This window comes from Schistocerca americana, chromosome 11, assembly GCF_021461395.2.
Source record: "Schistocerca americana isolate TAMUIC-IGC-003095 chromosome 11, iqSchAmer2.1, whole genome shotgun sequence".
NCBI lineage: Eukaryota > Metazoa > Arthropoda > Insecta > Orthoptera > Acrididae > Schistocerca > Schistocerca americana.
The window spans coordinates 121,240,383-121,265,884 of NC_060129.1; the positions used below are offsets into that span (position 1 = coordinate 121,240,383).

A 25,502-nucleotide genomic window follows, 5' to 3' on the forward strand; every position below is an offset into this window, starting at 1 on the left:
ATAGTCAGCAAAGCAGCCGGGAGAGCTGTGTGTTGTCCATGTGCCCCTCCCCACCACATTCACAACAAAAGGTGTTTCTGCAGCTGCAGTTTAGTCATGACGGTTTGATATGAAATCAGTGCTGTACCACTGTAACAGGTACAGAGATGAGTGAGTGTGCCAGAGCTTACCCCACTTCACTACCACTGGCACCACATCATCATAATGTGCCTGCACAGTAACTTAGGAGTGAAACCAAAATTTAAAATAACTCTTCCACATTTCATTAGTGTTCACTTAAGTATATTAATGTTAACATCGTAAAGTCTCAGAATGGTCAAATGAATATCTTAGGTGAAATATATGATCTTAAGGAAAAAAAGGGGCACTGGATAATGAAACTAGTACACTAAAAACTGGTCAGAATATGCAAATGTATATGACAATTAAAAGTTACAAGTCTAAACTTGATCATACAATATTTTTGCTAAAATTGAGGTGTTTATGAAAAACTGAAGCCACTAAATAGTAGTCAGAAAGCTGAAAATTTGTATGTAGCCTCAGTTTCATGTAAAAACATTAAATATGTGGTATCAATAAGCTACCTCTATTAGTTTTCAAGTTATTTACTAAAAACCAAATTTGGAACAAAAATGTCCTTATTCATGGTAATTAAGTACAATTTGTACTTTGTTCTAGCAACAGCACCCAATTACATTCATAGCACAATACAGCTGCATCAAGTTTCAAGACTGTATTGGAAATAACAACGGTTGCAAGGAATCTTAAAGAGACACTTCAAATGTCATGTGCTACTCTCAGTTCCATTCTAAAAATTCTAACTGGCAAAATTTAAATGCAGTCAAGATAAGACTTTTTCAGGAACTGCAGCAAAGAAGACTATATAAACCTGTGCAAGTCTCGTTATTTCTGAATAACTCTGTAACCAATGACCTTCTGAATCTGCTTCCTGTATTCATCTTTTGGTCTATCTCTATGATGCTCACAACCCCTCCCCCTCCCCCCCGACTTCCTTCCAATAGTAAATTTGTGATCCCTTGATGTCTCAGAATGTGTCCTATCAACTAATCCCTTCTTCTAGTCAGACAGTGCCACAAATTTCTCGTCTCTGCAATTCTATTCAGTACCTCCTCATTAGTTACATGATCTATCCATGGAATCTTCTGTAGCACCACATTTTAAAAGCCTCTATTCTCTTCTTGTCTGAAGAGCTTATCATCGGTGTTTCACTTCCAAACATGGCTGCACTCCATCTTCAAGGAAGACTTTCTAACATGTAAATCTATATATGATTTTAACAAATTTCTCTTCTTCAGAAATGCTTTTCCTGCCTTTCCGGACTACATTTTATATCATCTTTACCTTGGCCATCGTCAGTTAAATTCAAATGGCTCTGAGCACTATGCGACTTGACTTCTGAGGTCATCAGTTCCCTAGACTTAGAACTACTTAAACCTAACTAACCTAAGGACATCACACACATCCGTGCCCGAAGCAGGATTCGAACCTGCGACCGCAGCGGTCGTGCGGGACCAGACTGAAGCACCTAGAACCACTCGGCCACTCCAGCCGGCCATCATCAGTTACCTTGCTGCCCAGATACCAAAACTCATTTATGACTTTAAGTGTTTTGTTTCCTAATCTAATTCTCTCGGCATAACCTGATTTAATATGACAACATTCCATTATCCTTGTTTTGCTTTTTTCAATGTTCATCTTATATCCTCCTTTCAAGATACTGTCCATTCCATTCAATTGCTCTTCCAAGTCCTTTGCTTTGTTTGACAGAACTTCAATGCCACTGGCAAACCTCAAACTTTTTGTTTCTTCTCTCCCAACTTTAATTCCTTCACCATATTTTTCTTTAGTTTACTGCTTGCTCAATGTACAGATTGAACAACATCGGCAATAGGCTACAATCTATCTTTTAAGATAAGTCTTAGGGTCAGTATTGCCTCATGTGTTCCTACATTTCACCAGAATCCAAACTGATCTTCCCCCAAGGTCAGTTTATACCAGTTTTTTCATTCTTCTATGAGGAGTTCATATTAATAGTTTGCAACCATGCCTTATTAAACTGATAGTTTGGCAATATTCACACCTGCCAGCAACTAATGTCTTCAGAACTGTAATTATTACATTCTTATTGAAGTCTGCACATCAGATGGAATAACTTTTTCATGACTAGCTCTTTCAAGGCTATCAGTAGTTCTGATGGAATGTTATCTACACCAAGGGCATTGTCTAATTTGCCAAAGGAAGAACAGTTAAAGGTTTACTAAAAAGGCTACAAATGGTAAACATATACATGTCATCAAGCCTGTTGATTATGGGTTGCTTTAATTCAACAACAAAAACTTTTTCTCAGTGTTGTTGCTGGTCACATATAATTCCCATCAGACTCATGTTTATTGATGCTGGAGCAAATAGAAAATCAACACACTGATCTGTGTACAAGAATTGATTGCCTCTTAAGAAGTTAATTGACAATTAAATTAAATTTTCTAAAAACAGGCAGTTTTATGGAGGCTGCGATTACTTTCCTGTCATAATCACTGGTAATTAAGGTGTTGGTATATCACCTTTCTTACTGCTTATTTCTTTGGAAGGGTTTTCAGACACAGCCTCTATAGGGCTAGAAGATATGTTGAATGTACTTTTGGCATTTTTTGCTAGAGCGTGCTGAATTTTTGACTGATCTTTGAACATGTTCCCAGAATTTGTTGAAGATATTATAAAACTTGCTGCTGCACATTGCACAGTTTTCTGTGTGATCAAGACACATACAGATCTGAAGACTCTTTGAGTACTTGTGGGTTACGTGACATGTCAACAGACCTAACAGAAGTGGGAAGAAATGTGAGTGACACTCACCAATCATCTTCTTCTCTAAAGAATGTTTGCCTCCAACGTCCAGTGAAAACTTTAAGTTCCTGCACTTTATCTGAATATTCCACACACTCCATGTCACATATCAATTGTTGTTTTTCAGCTTCACAGGTGAAATCTTCAGTAATGACTTCCACCTCGCCACCAGTATGACCAACATGACCGTACTACCAAATACCGATGAGCAGCCGTCTCAGAACATCTACATCTACATCTACATCTACATCTACATCTACATACATACTCCGCAATCCACCATTAGGTGCCTGGCGGAGGGTACCTTGTACCACAACTAGCATCTTCTCTCCCTGTTCCACTCCCAAACAGCATGAGGGAAAAATGACTGCCTATATGCCTCTGTACGAGCCCTAATCTCTCTTTTCTTATCTTTGAGGTCTTTCCGTGAAATGTAAGTTGGCGGCAGTAAAATTGTACTGCAGTCAGCCTCAAATGCTGGTTCTCTAAATTTCCTCAGTAGCGATTCATGAAAAGAATGCCTCCTTTCCTCTAGAGACTCCCACCCAAGCTCCTAAAGCATTTCCGTAACACTCGCATGATGATAAAACCTACCAGTAACAAATCTAGCAGCCTGCCTCTGAATTGCTTCTATGTCCTCCGTCAATCCGACCTGATAGGGATACCAAACGCTCACGCAGTACTCAAGAATAGGTCGTATTAGTGTTTTATAAGTGGTCTCCTTTACAGATGAACCACATCTTCCCAAAGTTCTACCAATGAACCGAAGACGACTATCCGCCTTCCCCACAACTGCCATTACATGTCCCACTTCATATCGCTCTGCAATGTTATGCCCAAATATTTAATCGACGTGACTGTGTCAAGTGCTACACTACTAATGGAGTATTCAAACATTATGGGATTCATTTTCCTATTCATCTGCATTAATTTACATTTATCTATATTTAGAGTTAGCTGCCATTCTTTACACCAATCACAAATCCTGTCCAAGTCATATTGTATCCTCCTACAGTCACTCAACAACGACACCTTCCCGTACACCACAGCATCATCAGCAAACGGCCGCACATTGCTATCCACCCTATCCAAAAGATCATTTATGTAGATAGAAAATAATAGCGGACCTACCACTCACATACTTGGGAACCAATCCCATATGCTCATACCTTAGCTGGAGTCTGCAGTGGGGCACTGAGTCAAACGCTTTCCGGAAGTCAAGGAATATGGCATTCGTCTGATACCCTTCATCTGTGGTTCACAAGATATCGTGTGAAAAAAGGGTGAGTTGCATTTCGCAGGAGCGATGCTTTCTAAAGCCATGCTGATGCAGAGACAGCAACTTCTCTGTCTCAAGGAAATTCATTACATTCGAACTGAGAATATGTTCGAGAATCCTGCAACAGACCGATGTCAAGGATATTGGTCTGTAATTTTGAGGATCCGTCCTTCTACCCTTCTTATATACAGGCATCACGTGCGCTTTTTTCCAGCCGCTCGGGACTTTACATTGGGCAAGAGATTCGCGATAAATGCAAGCTAAGTAAGGAGCCAATGCAGCAGAGTACTCTCTGTAAAACCGAATTGGAATCCCATCAGAACTTGTCGATTTATTTATTTTCATCCCATTCAGCTGCTACATCATGATCCAACGGTAACACGTGGCATTTCATGCTGTTCGGCCAGTTAGTAGTGTCACGGAGTGGCATTGTGTGAGGGCCACTGTTAGAAGAAATGTTCTGTCAGCAACGGCCCAGTGGTGCTTCTGCGCTTCCACTGGATGATGCTGCACGTCTGAAGGGACCCACTTAAACCAATCCTTTGCCAGCGGAAGCGCCACTGAGAAGCACTTGTCAGTGGTTCTGTGTGAAGGCTGCCTAAGATACAAGGGGCATTTGAGAAGTCCGTGCAAAAATGAAAACTACTTATGTGTCGGGATAAATCTTTTTTATTTTTCGACATAGTCTCCATTTAGACTTATACACTTTGTCCAGTGCTGTTCTAATTTGTTGGTCGCTTCTGAATAATAGGAATTGTCCAAGCCTGCAAAATAGCTATTAGTTGCTACAATCACCTCCTCGTTTGAATCAACTCTTTGTCCCGCCAGCCATTTCTTCAAATTGGAGAATAAATAGTAGTCTGAGGGAGCCAAGTCTGAAGAATAGGGGGGATGTGAAACGAGTTGGAATCCTATTTCCATTAATTTTGCGACCACAACCGCTGAGGTGTGTGCTGGTTCACATTGTCTTGATGGAAAAGGACTTTTTGCAGTCCAATTGCTGGCATTTTTCTTGCAGTTCCATTTCCAAACGATCCAATAACGATGAATAATATGTACCTGTAATAGTTTTACTCTTTTACGGATAGTCGATGAGGATTATCCCTTGCGAATTCCAAATGACAGTTGCCATAACCTTTCCGGCTGAAGGAATGGTCTTTGCCTTTTTTGGTGCAGATTCTCCCTTGGTATCCCATTGTTTAGATTGTTGTTTGGTCTCAGGAGTATAGTAAAGTATCCATGTTTCATCCACGAAACGACGCTTAAAGTCCTGTGGATTCTTCCTGAACAGCTGCAACCAATCCTTGCAACACTTCACACGATTCCATTTTCCGTCAAGCTTGAGCAATCGTGGAACTCATCTTGCGGATAGCTTTCTCTTGTCCAAATGTTAATGCAAAATATTATGTACCCATTCATTCGAGATGCCCACAGCACTAGCAATCTCATTGTGATTGCTTCTCAGTTTTGGTTATTGATAACTTGATACCAGTGTCTGAGTTTAATGTGTACAGCACCGAAGACGATCACTATGTGATCAAAAATCGATTCTACTATTAATAAAACATCAATAATACGACCAACGCTGCCCTTCCTTTTAATTTAACTCTTATGTCATCCATCACCATATCATGAATTTTATCAATGATTTCTGGATTTGTAACCTCCACAGGGCATCCAGAATGTTCAGCATCACTTGTGCCCATATGGCCACTCCGAAAATTTTGAAACCACTTATAAACTGTTCTAATCGAAGGTAATGTTTATGAAGCTTCTCTTTAGTCTCCTGAGGCATTTTGCCTTTTATAAAGTAACGTTTAATCACCACACGAAATTCTTTTTCGTCCATTTTTAACATTCACTCGACTTCCTTGATTCACACGAATTCCAAACACAAAGAAATAGACCAATATGGCTGAAACTTGGTGTGTGTTCTTTCCAAAGATGCTAGTAACTAAACATGACCTCCATGCTGGTGGTGCCATCTCTCGGACTTTTCAAACGCCCCTCGTACTTCACTGAGAAAACTTTTTTAGGTCCTTGCTAATTTAGAAAAATTCATTTCTATCATTAGTGATAAACTCCTTGTTTATTGTCTACCTGGATGTTAGTTTTCTGCACAGAGCAGTGACGGGCACAGAATGAACCTGCTCTCTTCTGCATAAGCCTCTTCTGTTCTTCTCGGTACTTGCACTGGCTCCAAAACTGGTTCTACTAATGTTGTTGTTGTTGTTGTGGTCTTCAGTCCTGAGACTGGTTTGATGCAGCTCTCCATGCTACCCTATCCTGTGCAAGCTTCTTCATCTCCCAGTACTTACTGCAGCCTACATCCTTCTGAATCTGCTTAGTGTATTCACCTCTTGGTCCCTCTCTATGATTTTTACCCTCCACGCTGCCCTCCAATGCTAAATTTGTGATCCCTTGATGCCTCAGAACATGTCCTACTAACCAGACCCTTCTTTTTGTCAAGTTGTGCCACATACTCCCCTTCTCCCCAATTCTATTCATTACCTCCTCATTGTTTATGTGATCTACCCATCTAATCTTCAGCTTTCTTCTGTAGCACCACATTTCGAAAGCTTCTATTCTCTTCTTCTCCAAACTATTTATTGTCTATGTTTCACTTCCATACATGGATACACTCCATACAAATTCTTTCAAAACGACTTCCTGACACTAAAATCTATACTCGATGTTAACAAATTTCTCTTCTTCAGAAACGCTTTCCTTGCTATTGCCAGTCTACATTTGATATCCTCTCTACTTTGACCATCATCAGTTATTTTGCTCCACAAATAGCAAAACTCCTTTACTACTTTAAGTGACTCATTTCCTAATCTAATTCCCTCAGCATCACCCGACTTAATTCAACTACATTCCATTATCCTCGTTTTGCTTTTGTTGATGTTCATCTCATATCCTTTTTTCAAGACACTGCCCATTCTGTTCAACTGCTCTTCCAAGTCCTTTGCTGTCTCTGACAGAATTACATCATCATCGGCGAACCTCCGAGTTTTTGTTTCTTCCCCATGGATTTTAATACCTACTCCAAATCTTTCTTTTGTTTCCTTCACTGCTTTCTCAATATACAGATTGAATAACATTGGGGAGAGGCTACAACCCTGTCTCACTCCCTTCCCAACCACTGCTTCCCTTTCATGCCCCTCGACTCTTATAACTGCCATCTGGTTTCTGTACAAATTGTAAATACCCCTATATTTTACCCCTGCCACCTTCAGAATTTGAAAGAGAGTATTCCAGTCAACATCGTCAAAAGCTTTCTCTAAGTCTACAAATGCTAGAAGCATAGGTTTGCTTTTCCTTAATCTAGCTTCTAAGATAAGTCTTAGGGTTAGTATTGCCTCAAGTGTTCCAATATTTCTACAGAATCCAAACTGATCTTCTCCGAGGTCAGCTTCTACCAGTTTTTCCATTTGTCTGTAAAGAATTCGTGTTAGTATTTTGCAGCTGTGACTTTTCAAACTGATAGTTCGGTAATTTTCACATCTGTCAACACCTGCTTTCTTTGGCATTGTAATTATTATTTTCTTCTTGAAGTCTGAGGGAATTTCGCCTGTCTCATACATCTTCCTCACCAGATGGTAGAGTTTTGTCATGGCTTGCTCTCATCAAGGCTGTCAGTAGTTCTAATGGAATGTTGTCTACTCCCGGGGCCATGTTTCGACTCAGGTCTTTCAGTGCTCTGTCAAACTCTTCACGCAGTATCATATCTCCCATTTCATCTTCATCTACATCCTCTTCCATTTCCATAATATTGTCCTCAAGTACATTGCCCTTGTATAGACCCTCTATATACTCCTCCCACCTTTCTGCTTTCCCTTCTTTGCTTAGAACTGGGTTTCCATCTGAGCTCTTGATATTCATACAAGTGGTTCTCTTTTCTCCAAAGGTGTCTTTAATTTTCCTGTATGCCGTCTCTATCTTACCCCTAGTGAGATAAGCCTCTACATCCTTACATTTATCCTCTAGCCATCCCTGCTTAGCCATTATGCACTTCCTGTCATTCTCATTTCTGAGGCATTTGTATTCCTTTTCGCCTGCTTCATTTATTGCATTTTTATATTTTCTCCTTTCATCAATTAAATTCAATATTTCTTCTGTTACCCAAGGATTTCTACTAGCCCTTGTCCTTTTACCTACTTGATCCTCTGCTGCCTTCACTACTTCATCCCTCAAAGCTATCCATTCTTCTTCTATATTTCTTTCCCCCATTCCTGTCAATTGGTACCTTATGCTCTCCCTGAAACTCTGTACAACCTCTATGTTGACTATGCTACAAATATAGCACCATTCTCATCCATCATCTATCAGAGATCTTTGGACCAGTGGAAAGTTCCACGGGACTGGAAGAAGGCCCAGGTCACAGCAATCTATAAAAAGGGTAGAAAATTGGATGCACATAATTACCAAGCAATTTCACTGACGTCAATTTTTTGAAGAATCATGGACCATATTTTGCGTACCGACATTATGACCTATCTAGACTCTGAGGAGCTCATCTGTAGAAACCAGCACGGTTTTAGAAAACAGCCATTATGCGATTCACAGTTGGCTCTCTTTGTGCATGAAATGCAACAGGCTCTAGATACCGGCTCCCAGGTTGATGCCATATTCCTTGACCCAGTTTTGCACTGTCACTTGCTCCAAAAAGTGCATGCTTACAATCTATCCCATGACATATCTGCTTGGATAGAAAGTTTTCAAACAGGCAGGGAGCAGTATGTCGTCCTGAATGGGGAGACTTCAACAGACACAAGCATAACTTCAGGTGTGCCCCAGCGCAGTCTAATAGGTCCGCTGCTTTTTATGATTTACATAAACGATCTGGTTGATGGTATTGGCAGCAGCCTGAGACTGTTTGCTGATGATGCTGTAGTCTACAGGAAAGTAGTATCACACAAAAGAGGATTTACAGAAAGTAAATGCGTGGTGTAATGACTGGCAGTTATCTCTCAGTACTAGTAAGTGTAACCTACTGCGTATAACAAGGTGAAAATCCCCATTAATGTACGAGTACAAAATAAATTCCCAGTCTTTGGAAATGGTATCATCCGTCAAGTATCTGGGTGTGACTATTCGAAATGATCTCAAATGGAACGATCAGATTACACAAGTAACGGGTAAGGCGAACTCTAGACTGCGGTTTATTGGTAGAATCCTGAAGTGATGCAGTCATTCAACAAAGGAAATTTCTTAAAATACATTAGTTTGTCCAGTCTTACAGTACTGTTCGTCTGTGTGGGATCCTTACCAGTTGGGTCTGATCCAAGAGATTGAGAAGGTCCAAAGAAGAGTGGCTAGATTTGTAACTGGTACATTTAGCCATTGTGAGAGCATTACAAATCTCATAGAAAGTTTGAAGTGGGACACACTTGGAGATAGTGCTCACTAAATTCCGAAATACAATCTTCACCGAGGATGTAGAGGATATATTATTACCACCAACTTTCAAATCATACAATGATCACTATTCAAAGATAAGGGAAATTAGAGCTCATACTGAGGCATTCAGACAGTCGTTTTCCCCTCGTGCGATTAGTGAATGGAACAGAGGGGTGGAAATATGACTTTGGTGTGAATAGTGCCCTCCGCCACACACCGCTTGGCGGCTAGCAGAGTATTTATGTGGATGTACACTAGTTCACAGATTGTTGAACTATCCTAGTGCTATATTCACACAACATAGTCTATGGGCTCTAAATGATTCATATGTGGCAAAAATTTAACAGTTCACCATATTACTGTCCTCATGCACAAGTAAGGAACTTGAAACAGTTAAGATAGTGCACAAAAATAATCTGAGAGTCTGTCAACGCTGCCTGCCAATCAGTCATTGTTTATAGGAGGCAATAACTACTATGTTCCTCTAAGAAGTTGTCACTCAGTATTAATTAGAGAGAGAGAGAGAGAGAGAGAGAGAGAGAGAGAGAGAGAGAGAGAGAGAGAGTGAGTGTGTGTGTGTGTGTGTGTGTGTGTGTGTGTGTGTGTGTGTGTGTGTGTGTGTGTGTGTGTGTGTTTGGAACTTGTGGGCACTCAATGGCAAGATAATCAGCATCCTTACACTCATTAAAACAAACAAATGTGGCTAAAATCTCTAAAATTGTTGCATACAGTGAGGATGAAATCTATAAAGGAACACTCATTCACTCACCTCAACCTCACTCGAACTGAGCCACACAATCGCTACCTCACATGCCTCAGAAGTAATTAATAATTACTGTTACAGAAGCCATGAATTAAACCTGCAAGTGAAGAAAATGAACTATATGCAATGTATGCAAATATTTCAGAATGTTAGTTATCGGACTAAGGCACATTGCTCACGACAAGAGACATAGGTCCAGAATGAAGTTTTCACTCTGCAGCAGAGTACACACCAATATGAAATTTCCCGGCAGAATTAAAACTGTGTGTCGGACCGAGATTTGAACTCGGGACATTTCCAGAGACACAGATGTTGCTCCCTTTGCTCTCGGCCGCAGACTGCCTGACCTCAGATGTGATGGATCTATATATAGTTTCCCTATGAACAACATGTTTTACATTACTCATCCTTGACAGCAGCTGTCTTAAATAAAATATTTTATGACCCTCAAAATATTGAACTTTCTAATTGGGGAGTTATTTAACGTATGCTGCATGTCAAATGGAACATAAAAAATATACCACCAAACTTATAATGCCAATGTTCATAATCTAAAAAGTGATTATGACGTAATTTGTAACTGAAGTTAGCAGTGGTCTAAAGCTTTAGTGTTAATTAATTTGCAAGTCAATTAGTTTTGGACAATTTTAGATACCTTATGGAAAAATTGGAGATGATATACTGTGACACTGTTGTGTTGTATTGTAAGGTGCCACGTATACCATTTGTATATGTATACATGTATGTCGTTGTCATTTCTTCTTTCCCTCATTGATATCAGAGCATGAGAAATGTTTATGTTTGTGTTTACCTATTTGTTGTTGACAACACACAACTGCTCAGCCACGATACCACCTGATTCCAGAATAGCTGGCTTACTATAGTTTAAAGATAGTGGGTTTTGATGCAGCACTATTTAAGTGTGATTTTATTCTTCACTTAATCTTTGAGACTCTAACAACCAGCTACTCTTAATCAGGTGCAAAACTCGACTTGTAACGAGAGCACTTACGATCAGTCTGTCACAATATTAATAATATGTAAGGCTCTACACCACCATAAGAAAATATCACTGTTCACGGAATAACAAAATATACAAATAAACTTCTTTATATCTTTCCTTTCATTCAATCAAATGCTTTCAAATGTTTATTTCGCACCCAAAAATTATCCACACCTCAATGTAGAGTGTAAATGTGTGCATGAAAAATAGTACACTGTTTCTGCTGATAACCACGTATGAGGTTTTGGGTTGCTAGGATACTTCAATCAACGGGACTTCAATTGGAGTTCGAAAATGATCTTTCTATCCAAACTTACATCCTTCACAATGGCCCATTAACAGTGGGATAACCATCAAATATTCTACCCTTTCACGACAATTAAAAATTCGCGTAAATTGTATTTTCGTGAGTTTAAAGCAAATCATCGGCGGCGCGAAAGCAGTCTTGATACCTCGACACATTAGGGTCGCTTACTAGCCTATCACGAAATTGACCGGCATACATCTACAACCAATTTCAGGGGCATAATTCGCCTTGCACGAGTGTGTGCAATTGAACTTTGTCCAATCAATTATTTCTCGAATCATAACCACTGATCCCGACACTGACCATCCATAAATCTCTTTTTTTGTTTTTCTTTTTTTTCTTTTTTTTTTCTTCTAAGAGTAAAAGAATGACATCACATCATCTACATAGTTATTAAAATATTATTCCAAATAACCTCAAACATTTATCATCATTATATTTTAACGGTAATCAGAAAAAATATGATTTACTATCCGAAAATAAAACATAACAGGTCACAAATCGCACATAACTAAATGACAGGTTTGCATAGCGTTGGGACTTACTCACACAAAACTATAAAGAAATGCCCAAAATCTCAATTTCTCCATACTAATTGACACAGACAAATAAGATATTCAAGACTTCATAGATCAATTCCAACCTGTAATGTTATAATATGATAGGCACTAATATGCTGAAATATGTTTACTACGAATCACTAAATATATAAGGTAGCACTCATCATCATCATCATCATCATCATTTAAGACTGATTATGCCTTTCAGCGTTCAGTCTGGAGCATAGTCCCCCTTATAAAATTCCTCCATGATCCCCTATTCAGTGCTAACATTGGTGCCTCTTCTGATGTTAAGCCTATTACTTCAAAATCATTCTTAACCGAATCCAGGTACCTTCTCTTTGGTCTGCCTCGACTCCTCCTGCACTCTACTGCTGAACCCATGAGTCTCTTGGGTAACCTTGCTTCTCCCATGCGTGTAACATGACCCCACCATCTAAGCCTGTTCGCCCTGACTGCTACATCTATAGAGTTCATTCCCAGTTTTTCTCTGATTTCCTGATTGTGGACACCCTCCAGCCATTGTTCCCACCTACTAGTACCTGCAATTATCCTAGCTACTTTCATATCCGTAACCTCAACCTTGTTGATAAGGTAACCTGAATCCACCCAGCTTTCGCTCCCATACAACAAAGTTGGTCGAAAGATTGAACGGTGCACAGATAACTTAGTCTCGGTACTGACTTCCTTCTTGCAGAAGAGAGTAGATTGTAGCTGAGCGCTCACTGCATTAGCTTTGCTACACCTCGCTTCCAGTTCTTTCCCTATGTTGCCATCCTGTAAGAATATGCATCCTGAGTACTTGAAACCATCCACTTGCTCTAACTTTGTTGCTCCTATTTGGCACTCAATCCGTTTATATCTCTTTCCCACTGACATTACTTTCGTTTTGGAGATGCTAATCTTCATACCATAGTCCTTACATTTCTGATCTAGCTCTGAAATATTACTTTGCAAACTTTTAATCAAATCTGCCACCACAACTAAGTCATCTGCATATGCGAGACTGCTTATTTTGTGTTCCCATGTCTTAATCTCACCCAGCCAGTCTATTGCTTTCAACATATGATCCATAAATAATATGAACAACAGTGGAGACAGGTTTCAGACATTGTCTTACCCCTGAAACTACTCTGAACTATGAACTCAATTTACCGTCAACTCTAACTGCTGCCTGACTATCTATGTAAAGACGTTTAATTGCTTGCAAAAGTTTGCCTCCTATTCCGTAATCTCATAGAACAGACAATAACTTCCTCCAAGTAACCCGGTCATATGCCTTTTCTAGATCTATTAAGCATAGATACAATTCCCTGTTCCACTTGTAACACTTCTCCATTATTTGCCGTAAGCTAAAGATCTGGTCCTGACAACCTCTAAGAGGCCTAAACCCACACTGATTTTCATCCAATTTGTCCTCAACTAATACTCGCACTTTCCTTTCAACAATACCTGAGAAGATTTTACCCACAGCGCTGATTAAAGAGATACCTCTGTAGTTGTTACAATCTTTTCTGTTTCCATGTTTAAAGATTGGTGCGATTACTGCTGTCGTCCAGTATGATGGAACCTGTCCTGACTACCAGGCCATTTCAATTATCCTGTGTAGCCATTTAAGACCTGACATTCCACTGTATTTGATGAGTTCTGACTTAATTTCATCCACCCCAGCCGCTTATATTGCACTGCAATCTATTGACCATTTTCTCCACTTCCTCAAATGTGATTCTATTTCCATCATCATTCCTATCCCATTGTACACCGAAATCTGAAACATTACTGATTGTACGAGGGTTATTCCAAAAGTAAGGTCCGGTTATAAAAAAAAAATCAAAACTAAAATGTTTTTTCAAAACAATTGTTTTATTTACATTCCTTACATCTTTATCTATTTTTCTACATAACTTCCATACTTATTTAAACATTTGTCACATCGTTCAACAAGCTTTTGAATGCCCATGTTATAGAAATCGGCCGCCTGTGACGATAACCAGTCCTTAACTGCTTCTTTCACTTCATCATCTGTGTCGAAGCGCTTGCCGCCGAGAAACTCCTTTAAGTAACGGAACAGGTGGAAATCACTTGGCGCCAGGTCCGGACTGTAAGGAGGATGGTCCATCTGTTCCCATCCAAATTTCTTGATCAGAGCTTGCGTTTCATTTGCAGTGTGGGGTCTGGCATTGTCATGCAACAACAAGATTCCAGACGACAAAAGACCACGTCGCTTATTCTGGATTGCACGTCGAAGTTTAGTCAGGGTAGCGCAGTAGGCGGCTTTATTAATCGTTGTTCCTCTCTCCATAAAGTCGACTAACAATACTCCACGTCTATCCCAGAACACAGTCGCCATAACCTTACGTGTTGAGATTGTCTGCTTTGCCTTGACCTTGACTGGCGATGACGTGTGACGCCATTGCATTGACTGACGTTTAGACTCTGGAGTGATGTGAGAAACCCATGTCTCATCCCCTGTGACAACATTGTCTAAAAGACTGTCACCTTCCTTATGATATCGCTCCAAAAAATCAAGAGCAAAAGCCATTCTTTTCATTCGTTGGGGCTCAATAAGCAGCCTGGGAACCCAACGGGGACACAATTTGTGAAACTTCAAATGTTCAGACACAATTCTGTACAAAGTTGTTCTACTCACATTCGGAAAATGCATGTCTACGTCTGTAATAGTGAATCGGCGATCTTCACGAATTTTTTTGTCAACCGCATTGACCAAATCGTCTGAAATCACTGATGGTCGGCCACACCGTGGTTCATCGTGCACATTATCCCGTCCTTCATTAAAAGCTCGCACCCACTTGCGCGATTTACTGTCGCTCATTATGTTAGGACCGTACACTTCAGTAATCTGCCGATGGATTTCCGCCGCTGAATTGTTTCTTGCAGACAAAAACCGTATCACTGCCCTTACTTCACAATCGGCGGGCTGATCAATTGTCTTAAACATTGTAAAGTGACACTGTGAACTACACTCAGCAACAGTAACAAAGCGAATGGCGGCGTTTGACGCGCAAGGCTTGCCGGGAGTCGGCGCGCATGCGAGTTTTGTCATTGGCGCCAAATTTCAATAGTTACGGCGAATCGGACCTTACTTTTGGAATAACCCTCGTATTTTCACCTACACTGAGCAACTCTTCAAAATATTCCCTCCATCTGCCCAAGGCATCAACAGGATTCACCAGCAGTTTTCCTGACCTGTCCAAAATACTTGTCATTTCCTTCGTACCTCCCTTTCGATGACTGGGAATTACACTCCAGAATGGTCTTCCAGCAGCTTGACCCAAAGTCTCCAACCTGTTTCCAAAGTCTTCCCAAGATTTCTTCTTGGATGCTGCAATTATCTGTTTGGCTTTGTAGCACTGTATGAACCTTTTCAATTAACAGTATTTCATAATTAACAAAGTTTCTGAGTTAACTAATTAGATCACTGCAATTGTATTAGCATGTTATATGTAAGGAGCAATGAAATTCAAAATCCTGGGAGGCTGGAAGACAGCAGATGAGACTTGATACTTATCTCGCTTCATCTCACACACCTGGAATTGTCTTCACGCTGTCACAGTTTTAATGACTAGTAGTTTAGACATACGTGAATCTTTTTGCTATGCTCTGAAAGCAGACAACCACACCATTCGTCAGAGGGATAGAACAGTCACTGCACACTGACCGATTCTGATGCCACTGGGTGCCACGGCGCTCTTATCGCCCGGGCAGGTGTTCTTGTTGACGGTGATGCTGGCTCTGTTGCACACGGCTTCCACTCTGGACCCGTCCAGGTCCTTGGACTTCATATCCACGAGCACCAAGTGGGTGTCTGTTCCACCCGACACGAGGGAATAGCCACAGTCGAGCAAACCTTTCGCGAAGCATTTTGCATTCTGAAGTACTTGTTTTTGGTACTCGCAGAATGCGGGTTTAGCTGCCTGGAATAAAATAAAATTAAATTTAGAAACATTTCTGGGCACAACAGAGACACATATATTGAAGACAAAGTCTGAATGAGTCCACGATGACGTTTGACACTTTATTCATAAATGTACCGGGTGATCAAAAAGTCAGTATAAATTTGAAAACTGGATAAATCACAGAATAATGTAGATAGAGAGGTACAAATTGACACACATGCTTGGAAAGACACGGGGCTTTATTAGAGCAAAAAAATACAAAAGTTCAAAAAATGTCTGACAGATGGCACTTCATCTGATCAGAATAGCAATAATTAGCATAACAAAGTAAGACAAAGCAAAGACGATGTTCTTTACAGGAAATGCTCAATATGTCCACCATCATTCCTCAACAATAGCTGTAGTCAAGGAATAATGTAGTGAACAGCACTGTAAAGCATGTCCGGAGTTATGGTGAGGCATTGGCGTCGCATGTTGTCTTTCAGCATCCCTAGAGATGTCGGTCGATCACGATACACTTGCGACTTCAGGTAACCCCAAAGCCAATAATCGCACGGACTGAGATCCTGGGACCTGGGAGGCCAAGTGTGACGAAAGTGGCGGCTGAGCACACGATCGTCACCAAACGACGCGCACAAGAGATCTTTCACGCGTCTAGCAATATGGGGTGGAGCGCCATCCTGCATAAACATCGTACGTTCCAGCAGGTGTTTATCAGCCAGGCTGGGGATGATGCGATTCTGTAACATATCGGCGTACCTCTCACCCGTCACGGTAGCAGTTTCGCTGTCCAGCGCCATCTGTCGGGCATTTTGTGAACTTTTTTTTTATTCTGATAAAACCTCATGTCATTCCAAGCATCTGTGTCAATTTTTACCTCTCTATCTACATTATTCTGTGGTTTATTAAGTTTTCAAATTTATACTGACTTTTTGATCACCTGGTATATTTAGAGCACTTACAAGGGTAAGTAAATTATTATCTGCAAATTAGTTATAAAATTTTATTGTAATCAAATAGAAAACTTACAAGAACATCATTTTTCGACATAGTCTTCTTGCATTTCAAAGCACTCGATCCATTGTTGTACAAGCTTCCTGATGCCCTCATAAAAGAAGGTTCTCGGTTGAGCTGCTAGCAAGGAATGCACCGCTTCTTTCACTGCTCCATCCGAGGCATATCGACGGCCCATTAATGCCTGTTTGAGTGGACCAAACAAGTGATAGTCAGAAGGGGCAAGATCGGGACTATATGGAGGATGGTCCAGCATTTCAAATTCGAGTTTGTAGAGCGTTTCAGCAGTGTGGACAGCAGTATGCGGACGGGCACTGTCGTGTAACACCACCTTTTGAGTGCAATCCTCAGGGTTTGCTTTGAATTGCAGGCTTTAGCCTGGCAGTAAGCATCTCACTGTAATGTACACTGTTTACTGTTGTGACCCTTTCCCCATAATGTTCCAGTACTGGACCTTGTGCATCCAAAAAACTGTAAGCATCAGTTTTCCTGCAAATGGCTGGGTCTTGAACTTATTTCTTGCACTGCGAATTTGGATGTTTCCATTCCATACTCTGCCATTTACTCTCCAGCTTGTAATGATGGATCCGTGTTTCATCACCAGTAATGATCCTGTCTAAGAAGTTGTCCCCTTCATTACCATAGTGATCCAAATGTTTTTTGCACTTGTCCAAGTGTGTTTGTTTATGCAACTGTGTGAGTTGTTTTGGGACCCATCTTGCACAAACTTTACGAAACCCAAGTCTGTTGTGGATGATTTTGTGGGCTGAACCGTGACTAATTTGCAGATGATATGCCACTTTGTCAATAGTTAATCATCTGTCTAAGAGAATCATTTCATGCAAATGCTCAATGGTTTCTTCACTCGTGGTAGTCAATGGTCGTCTGGCTCCTTCATCGTGTGTAACACTTGTGCGACCATTTCGAAATTTTTCAATCCATTCGTAGACACTCTGTTGTGGCAAAACACTGTTTCCATACTGTACCAAAAGTCTTCGACAAATTTCAGCTCCTGAAACACGTTCCGACCACAAAAAATGTATCACTGAATGTTGCTCTTCTTTGGTGCAAATCGACAGCAGAGTAGCTGTGATTAACAGCATGGCAGTGATAACAAAACTAACCTAGCAGCTTGAAAATTGCGAAGATATAACATCAAATAAACAATGCATGAGTCATCAATGTAAAACGATAGTAGCAGCAAAATAAACAAAAATATAATTAAATTGTGGATAATAATTGACTTACCCTTGTATATTTATTTTATTGTTTTATCAATATAATAGAAGGAAACATTCCACGTGGGAAAAATTATATATAAAAACAAAGATGAGGTGACTTACCGAACGAAAGCGCTGGCAGGTCGATAGACACACAAACAAACACAAACATACACACAAAATTCAAGCTTTCGCAACAAACTGTTGCCTCATCAGGAAAGAGGGAAGGAGAGGGGAAGACGAAAGGAAGACACTCCGCCAAGAGTGTCTTTCCGCCGTCCACCTAACCTTCGTAACCTGTTAGTTCATCCCTATGAAATCCCCAAACCACCTTCCCTACCCTCTGGCTCCTATCCTTGTAACCGCCCCCGATGCAAAACCTGTCCCATGCGCCCTCCCACCACCACCACTCCAGTCCTGTAACCCAGAAGGTGTACACGATCAAAGGCAGAGCCACGTGTGAAAGCACCCACGTGATTTACCAACTGACCTGCCTACACTGTGATGCATTCTATGTGGGGATGACCAGCAACAAACTGTCCATTCGCATGAATGGACACAGGCAGACAGTGTTTGTTGGTAATGAGGATCACCCTGTGGCTAAACATGCCTTGGTGCACGGCCAGCACATCTTGGCACAGTGTTACACCGTCCGGGTTATCTGGATACTTCCCACCAACACCAACCTATCCGAACTCCGGAGATGGGAACTTGCCCTTCAGTATATCCTCTCTTCTCGTCATCCGCCAGGCCTCAATCTCCACTAATTTCAAGTTGCCGCCACTCATACCTCACCTGTCTTTCAACAACTTCTTTGCCTCTACACTTCTGCCTCGACTGACATCTCTGCCCAAACTCTTTGTCTTTAAATATGTCTGCTTGTGTCTGTATGTGTGGATGGATATGTGCGTGTGTGCGAGTGTATACCTGTCCTTTTTTCCCCCTAAGGTAAGTCTTTCCGCTCCCGGGATTGGAATGACCCTCTCCGTTAAAACCCACTTCCTTTCGTCTTCCCCTCTCCTTCCCTCTTTCCTGATGAGGCAACAGTTTGTTGCGAAAGCTTGAATTTTGTGTGTATGTTTGTGTTTGTTTGTGTGTCTATCGACCTGCCAGCGCTTTCGTTCGGTAAGTTACCTCATCTTTGTTTTTATATATATTTTATTGTTTTTATTTATTTGTTTAAACCACAGAAACTAGAATACATGTGTAGATGGGCTGTGACGAGTGATGTCTACATCTACATCTACATCTACATTTATACTCCGCAAGCCACCCAACGGTGTGTGGCGGAGGGCACTTCACATGCCACTGTCATTACCTCCCTTTCCCGTTCCAGTCGCATATGGTTCGCGGGAAGAACGACTGCCGGAAAGCCTCCGTGCACGCTCGAATCTCTCTAATTTTACATTCATGATCTCCTTGGGAGGTATAAGTAGGGGGAAGCAATATATTGGAGGACCAAGTGTTTTTCGTGGACTTTGTCTCAACTTCCCTTGTGATGTACAAGCTGTGTTTGGAGGCTCAACGTGACTTACCTTGGCTGTTGTATGGGGCAATCATGCAGATGCTAACATTTTGGCCTGGAAGATGTGGAGTATTGCAGAGACAGCGGGGATACTAGCAAAAGTCCCATATGGTACTCTTGTTCCAAGTACGCCATTTGTTTTGTCTACCAGAAGAAAGAAAAAGATGAATGTCACTGTGAACCCTCCCTCCATACCGCCCTGTATTGAAACTTGTAGATACATTGTGTACACAATAGTTGGCTCACACACAGTTATGAATGTAATCGACATTTTTCAGGTTTTAGTGTATTACTATTAGTGTTGTTATTATTATTAAGCTCTATATTAGTTAGACTATTTTCTTCTATGGTCAGTGAAATACTAGTGTAAAGTCTCCATACTATGTCTTATTTGCATTTTGTTAATAGCTTTGAGTTTTCAAAACACTAAGGCTTAAATTAATAAAACCTGGTGGTCACCAAATTGCCTGAGTCATCTTTTTAATAGTGACTTCAATAGGAAGAGGATACTGCAATTGAGAGACAATCCTGTAAATCTGCATTCTTTTGCCTAGGGTCTCCTATTTCTGTTTCCATAATTTCTAGTTGTTGGCATAAGCATGAATTGCTGCATTTACAGCAATATCTGTTTTCATGGTTAAGGGTTTTCTAGTAGTAATTTCTTCATCAGTTAGTAATATGAGGCTCGAATGAAAAGTAATGCTTCCACCTTCGTAATTCTTCAACAGTTGGCAGCATTGGTATGCGGCAGGTACTGGCTTGTTCCATAGCCTCTTCTCTATGGCTCCAGTTGGCGGGAAGCCTTAGCATTGAACAGTTGTGTTGTTGCAGTGTAAAGTATGGAACCTTGCACAGACGGTTGGTCAGTGCTATTTAAGTGAGGTGCAGTCATTCACTTCTTGACAGCAGAAGGTGTCATCTCAAAGGAGATTCATCAGAGAATGAAAGCAGTTTAAGGTGACTGTGTTGATGTGAGTACTGTGTGTCATTGGGCGAGTAAGTTTAAAGATGTTGAGGTGGGAACATCTGACCTGCGTGACAGCAACCACCGAGTTTCACAAGCAAAATATTGACAGATTGTTTCAGGACGATCGTCGTATCACTCAGAGAGAAATTGCAAGCACAATCAGCATTTCAGACGAATGTGTGGGCCACGTTATTGCTTTGCTTGGCTATTGGAAGATCTGTGCACAGCAGAACTTCACAGCCTTAATCTCACCACCGTACAGCATCCTCCGTACAGCCCAGATTTAGCACGGTCTGACTTCTGTTCCCGATAATGAAAGACCATGTGCAGGGACATCATTATGCTTCTGATGAAGACATTGTGAGAACTGTGAGACTGTGGTTGTGGAAACAGTTTGTCGACTTCTTCTGTGACGGCTTCAGAAAACTTATTCATTGTTGGCAGGAATGTATCCAATTGGTTAGTGATTATGTGGAAAAGTGAATATTGATAATTAAAGATCACACTCTAAGGATTCCTTCTGTGTTTGATTTATTAAAATATTGCCATCCAAATCCAATAAACGAAGGTGGAGGCATTACTTTTCATTCAACCCTCATATGTCTACCTGTAGTATAACTTTTACTTTTTTATGGTAGCTCCATTTTTGTGCCCAAATATTTATCACATTTTTAGGCTCATTACTATGCCCTAAATCGCACCAGATGACAGTGAATTCCGACTCGGAGCAGCATCAGTCTTCAACTCGCATTTCGAAGGAGTACCAACAGTTCAGTTTTCAAATCCCTTTTATAATCTAAATGAGTGAAATGTACTGAGCAGACACGAGTATTTTTAACTGAAAATAAATCTGCACATTTACAAGCATTTATCCATTTCCTTTACGTCTCATGATTTTTGGGAAGTAACAGGTGTACCAGTGTGAAATGAGTGTTTTTTGTGAAAATGAAACACTAATCTTGAATTGAAAAGTAAAAACATTTTATTCAAAGTACTGACCATTGCTTTCTATACATTTTGACCACCTTTCTGGTAATTTGTAGACACTATGCCAATAGAAATGTTCATCTTTTGAAGCAAACCAATCAGACACCCAATTTTCAACTTCTTTGTAGGAATTGAAGTGTTCCTCAGCCGATGTGTGTCCAATTGATGAAAACAAATGGTTGCTAGTAACAATTCAATGCAAAATTGATTTTCTTTCATGCCTTTGAAGCAAAATTTGACAAATGGTTCTTCGGTTTTCCATCTGTCTTTCATTCAATTCATGTGGCACCCATTTTCCACATTTTTGTATCTTTCCCATAGTTTTCAAATGGTCAGAAATTGTTTTGTGCAACATTTAGCATTGCTGCCATTTGCTTCTGACTCAAAGTATCATCTTCATCTAATATTGCTTGTAATTCAACGTCTTCGAACTTTTTTGGTGGTCTTCCACGTTCTTCATTTCTTACATCAAAATTATTATTTCTGAACCATTGAAACCATCTTTTGCGTGTTGCTTCTGATATAGCATGATCACCATATGCCTCAACAAGCATTCGATGTGACTCTGCAGCATTTTTTTTCAAATGAAAACAAAAAATTAATGCTTTCCGCAAATCATGACTGTCTGGTACAAAATTCGACATTGTTAACACGATGAAAACACATGGTGTTGTTTGTGCGATGACTTGATGTATACTGAATATCTTTGACAGATGTCATACCAACCAAACAAAAAAAAAAATTAAGTCTCATTCACAACAAATATTCCCTATTGACACTTTTGTATCTTAACGCTCACCTCATACCGGTACACCTGGTATACGAAACTTAATTTTTAGCTTACTTATGTGGCTTAGAGCGCCATAAAAATCGATATTTGTTCTGTGCGTAAGTGTGCTATCTTTGAGGAGAGGGCTTTGTAGAGCATGTTGGACGCTAACGCCAGTTAGCCTCCGGACTTGTATCTGTGTAGACGCTAAGTGTGGATAAATCTGTATATGAGAGAATTCTAGTTGTTTACCTACAACTATATCATATTCCCTCACTGGTGACCCCATTTTTGTGTAATATTTGTCCGAGTTACCGCCTGAAGGTTATTTACGCGCCTACCGCGTCGGGTTTCTCCGCGATCGTGAGGGCCTTTGTTCAGCTCCAGACAATGGCCTTTCAGCATTCACCGCCGCCCGGATTCCAGCAACATCTCTCCAGCACTCCTGCCGTCGTAGTGGACATGCCGCAAGAATCTTCAGAATCCTTCAGCCAGAACATGCAGTGGAATTCATCGAGTGCCACCAGTTTCTTCCAACCGCCAACGGTCATGGATTCTGGCTTTGTTAGCCGGGACCTTCCCACGTGTTCTCCACAGAGTGTTGGTCGGAACATTTCTACTCCTGTGTCGAACACACAATACAATACAGTTTGTGGCGTCGAGCGAGGTTTTGCTACTTTGGAAAATCCAGTAGTAAATTCAAACTCGAATCAGTTCCCGCCACATGTGTATCCTTCCGCGCCGGCTAGTCAACAGGTGTTAATGCTCGCCAAACAGCAAATATCACACCGAGTGTGCATCCTAGTGGACGTATGTGGGATCCTTGTGTTGCTTCTAATCAGGTCAACAATTCTGTGCTGGACAGTAATTACTCCGACATCTACAACCAGCCCCACCACTCACGGTCGAGTGAATACTGTGTGCATAACGGACATTCACTGGCGTACTTAAGCACTTGTGGCTTCTCTCCGAGCTACCACGTCAATGAGAATGCACATTTTGACTACGATCCTCACACCGTTCGAGCGTCCGTCGCTTCACAGCCCCCCCCCCCCCCGGCGTCCGTCAAGTGAATTTCGCGATTCCCACATTACAGGACGCCAATAATCCGGACTCGCAATCTTCTGCATGCTCTGCTTCCGTCCGAAGTAATAGGCGCACCTCCGCAGTGACTGCAGTGCCGAATCTGCCGAAATTACCAGACTTCAAACCCGCTCACCCAGAGTTCTGGTTTAACCTGGTTGAGCAAACATTCAATGTCTGTGCTTTGGACGACGATGCACGCTTCGCCTGCCTCATGAACCATCTTCACGACCGCGTCAATTTAATTTATGATCTGGTCAAAGCACCCCCCCTAGCAGGGAAGTATGCTGTGGCGAAACAAATGATACTGGAGCGCGTCTCTAAAACCAGGAGAGAAAACGTGCGACAGCTCATCTACGAAGAGCGTCTCGGCGACAGGTCTCCGTCCCAGCTGTGGCGGTGCATCCGTCTTCTCGTCGATGAGCAAGTTATGCCTGATGACACGCTCGCAGAAATCTGGACTGAAAAGCTGCCTTTGCCTGTCCAGACTGCAATCTCTGCGTATGAAGATAGGCCAGTAAATGAACGTTTACGCGCCACCGACAGAGCATACTCCGCCAGGCAACGTGAGCTCTGTGCACTGCATTCTGGACGCGACCGAACTAAGACGCTTTCTGACTCCACGCCCTTGTCTGGTGCTGCTGATAACAAGTTTCTTAAACTAGCCGCCCTGCCTGCGCCTTCAACTCCTCGCAACGACAGTGCATCGTCCTCTGTGGCACATACTCCGTCACCTAGCAACTACCCACAGGAACACAGGCCCGCTCAACCTTACTGTTTCTTCCACGCAAGATTCGGGGAGCAAGCTCGCAAATGCCAGTCACCGTGTTCTTACCCGAACTCCAACCGCAGGTAGGCTAGGGTGCCACCTCCTACGATGTAAACATAGGGCACCATCCCACGTTGCACTCCGTTTCGGACAATAACAGTAAGTGTGGTCGAGTCTATGTTCGCGATTTACGATCAGGTGTATGTTTTCTGGTAGACACTGGCGCAGACGTCTCTTTGCTGCCGGTTCGCCTAGCAACCAATAAAGTGCAACCACACAAAACAGTACTTCGTGCAGTGAACTTGTCTACCCTACAGTGTTCGGGGTTCCACTTTGTATACAGTGAAACTTTCACCCGAGTGCAAGCTGGAGTGGACGTTTCTAGTGTCAACAATTGAAGAACCTATTCTCGGAATTGATTTCCTCAAGCACTATCAGTTGTCACTAGATTTTGTGCAAAATACTGTGTTTTACCCCTCCCTTAACAAACATATTCCTTTCGCTTCGCCGGGTGACAGTTTGGCTAACACCAAACGTGTGTGCTGCGCTAAGAAGTGTGTAAACCTATCCTTGGAGCTGCAATCTTGGACAAACAAGTGGCTAGTGGAGTTCGCCAAGTCTTCTAAGTTGCGGATGGAACGTACGGAAATGCTGCTGCATCTCTGCGACATACACCACGAGTTGGCCTCCACACGACAACGCCTCGCGGCACTACAAGCAGACGACTCGTCGGCTACAGACAAAGTCAGTCCGTGCCAATCTGGTGTTCCCGTGCCCGCGCACGTTAACGACAATGTTGTGAACTCTGTAAACTGTGTCAGCACCCCCTTTTGTAATGATAGGGTATGCCCGAGTGCTCATGCTCCTTGCGTTCCGAATGGACAATTAACTTGCCAAGCTCGTAGCAATGAACTACGGCCATCTGCTGTCTGGCCACGCCCACTCGTGCCTACAGCGCTCGTAGAGGCACGGCCCGCTACCAAGAACCAGTGTACCAACCTCGCCCACGTTAACACGTGTGCGGCCTTTACGCAGCCTACGAGCGGGTGGCACACCTGTACTTCCGTGCCC

At 41.6% G+C, this 25,502-nt stretch overlaps 1 protein-coding gene across 1 annotated transcript in view; it reads right to left on the minus strand.

The window, feature by feature from the left end:
* Window positions 1-25,502, minus strand: part of LOC124553359 (serine hydroxymethyltransferase, mitochondrial-like) — a 190,280-nt gene that overhangs the window by 38,920 nt on the left and 125,858 nt on the right. Inside the window, exon 8 of the mRNA XM_047127232.1 lies at window positions 15,860-16,115. Within this exon, the coding sequence (XP_046983188.1) occupies window positions 15,860-16,115 (256 nt within the window). The remainder of the gene's footprint in view (window positions 1-15,859; window positions 16,116-25,502) is intronic.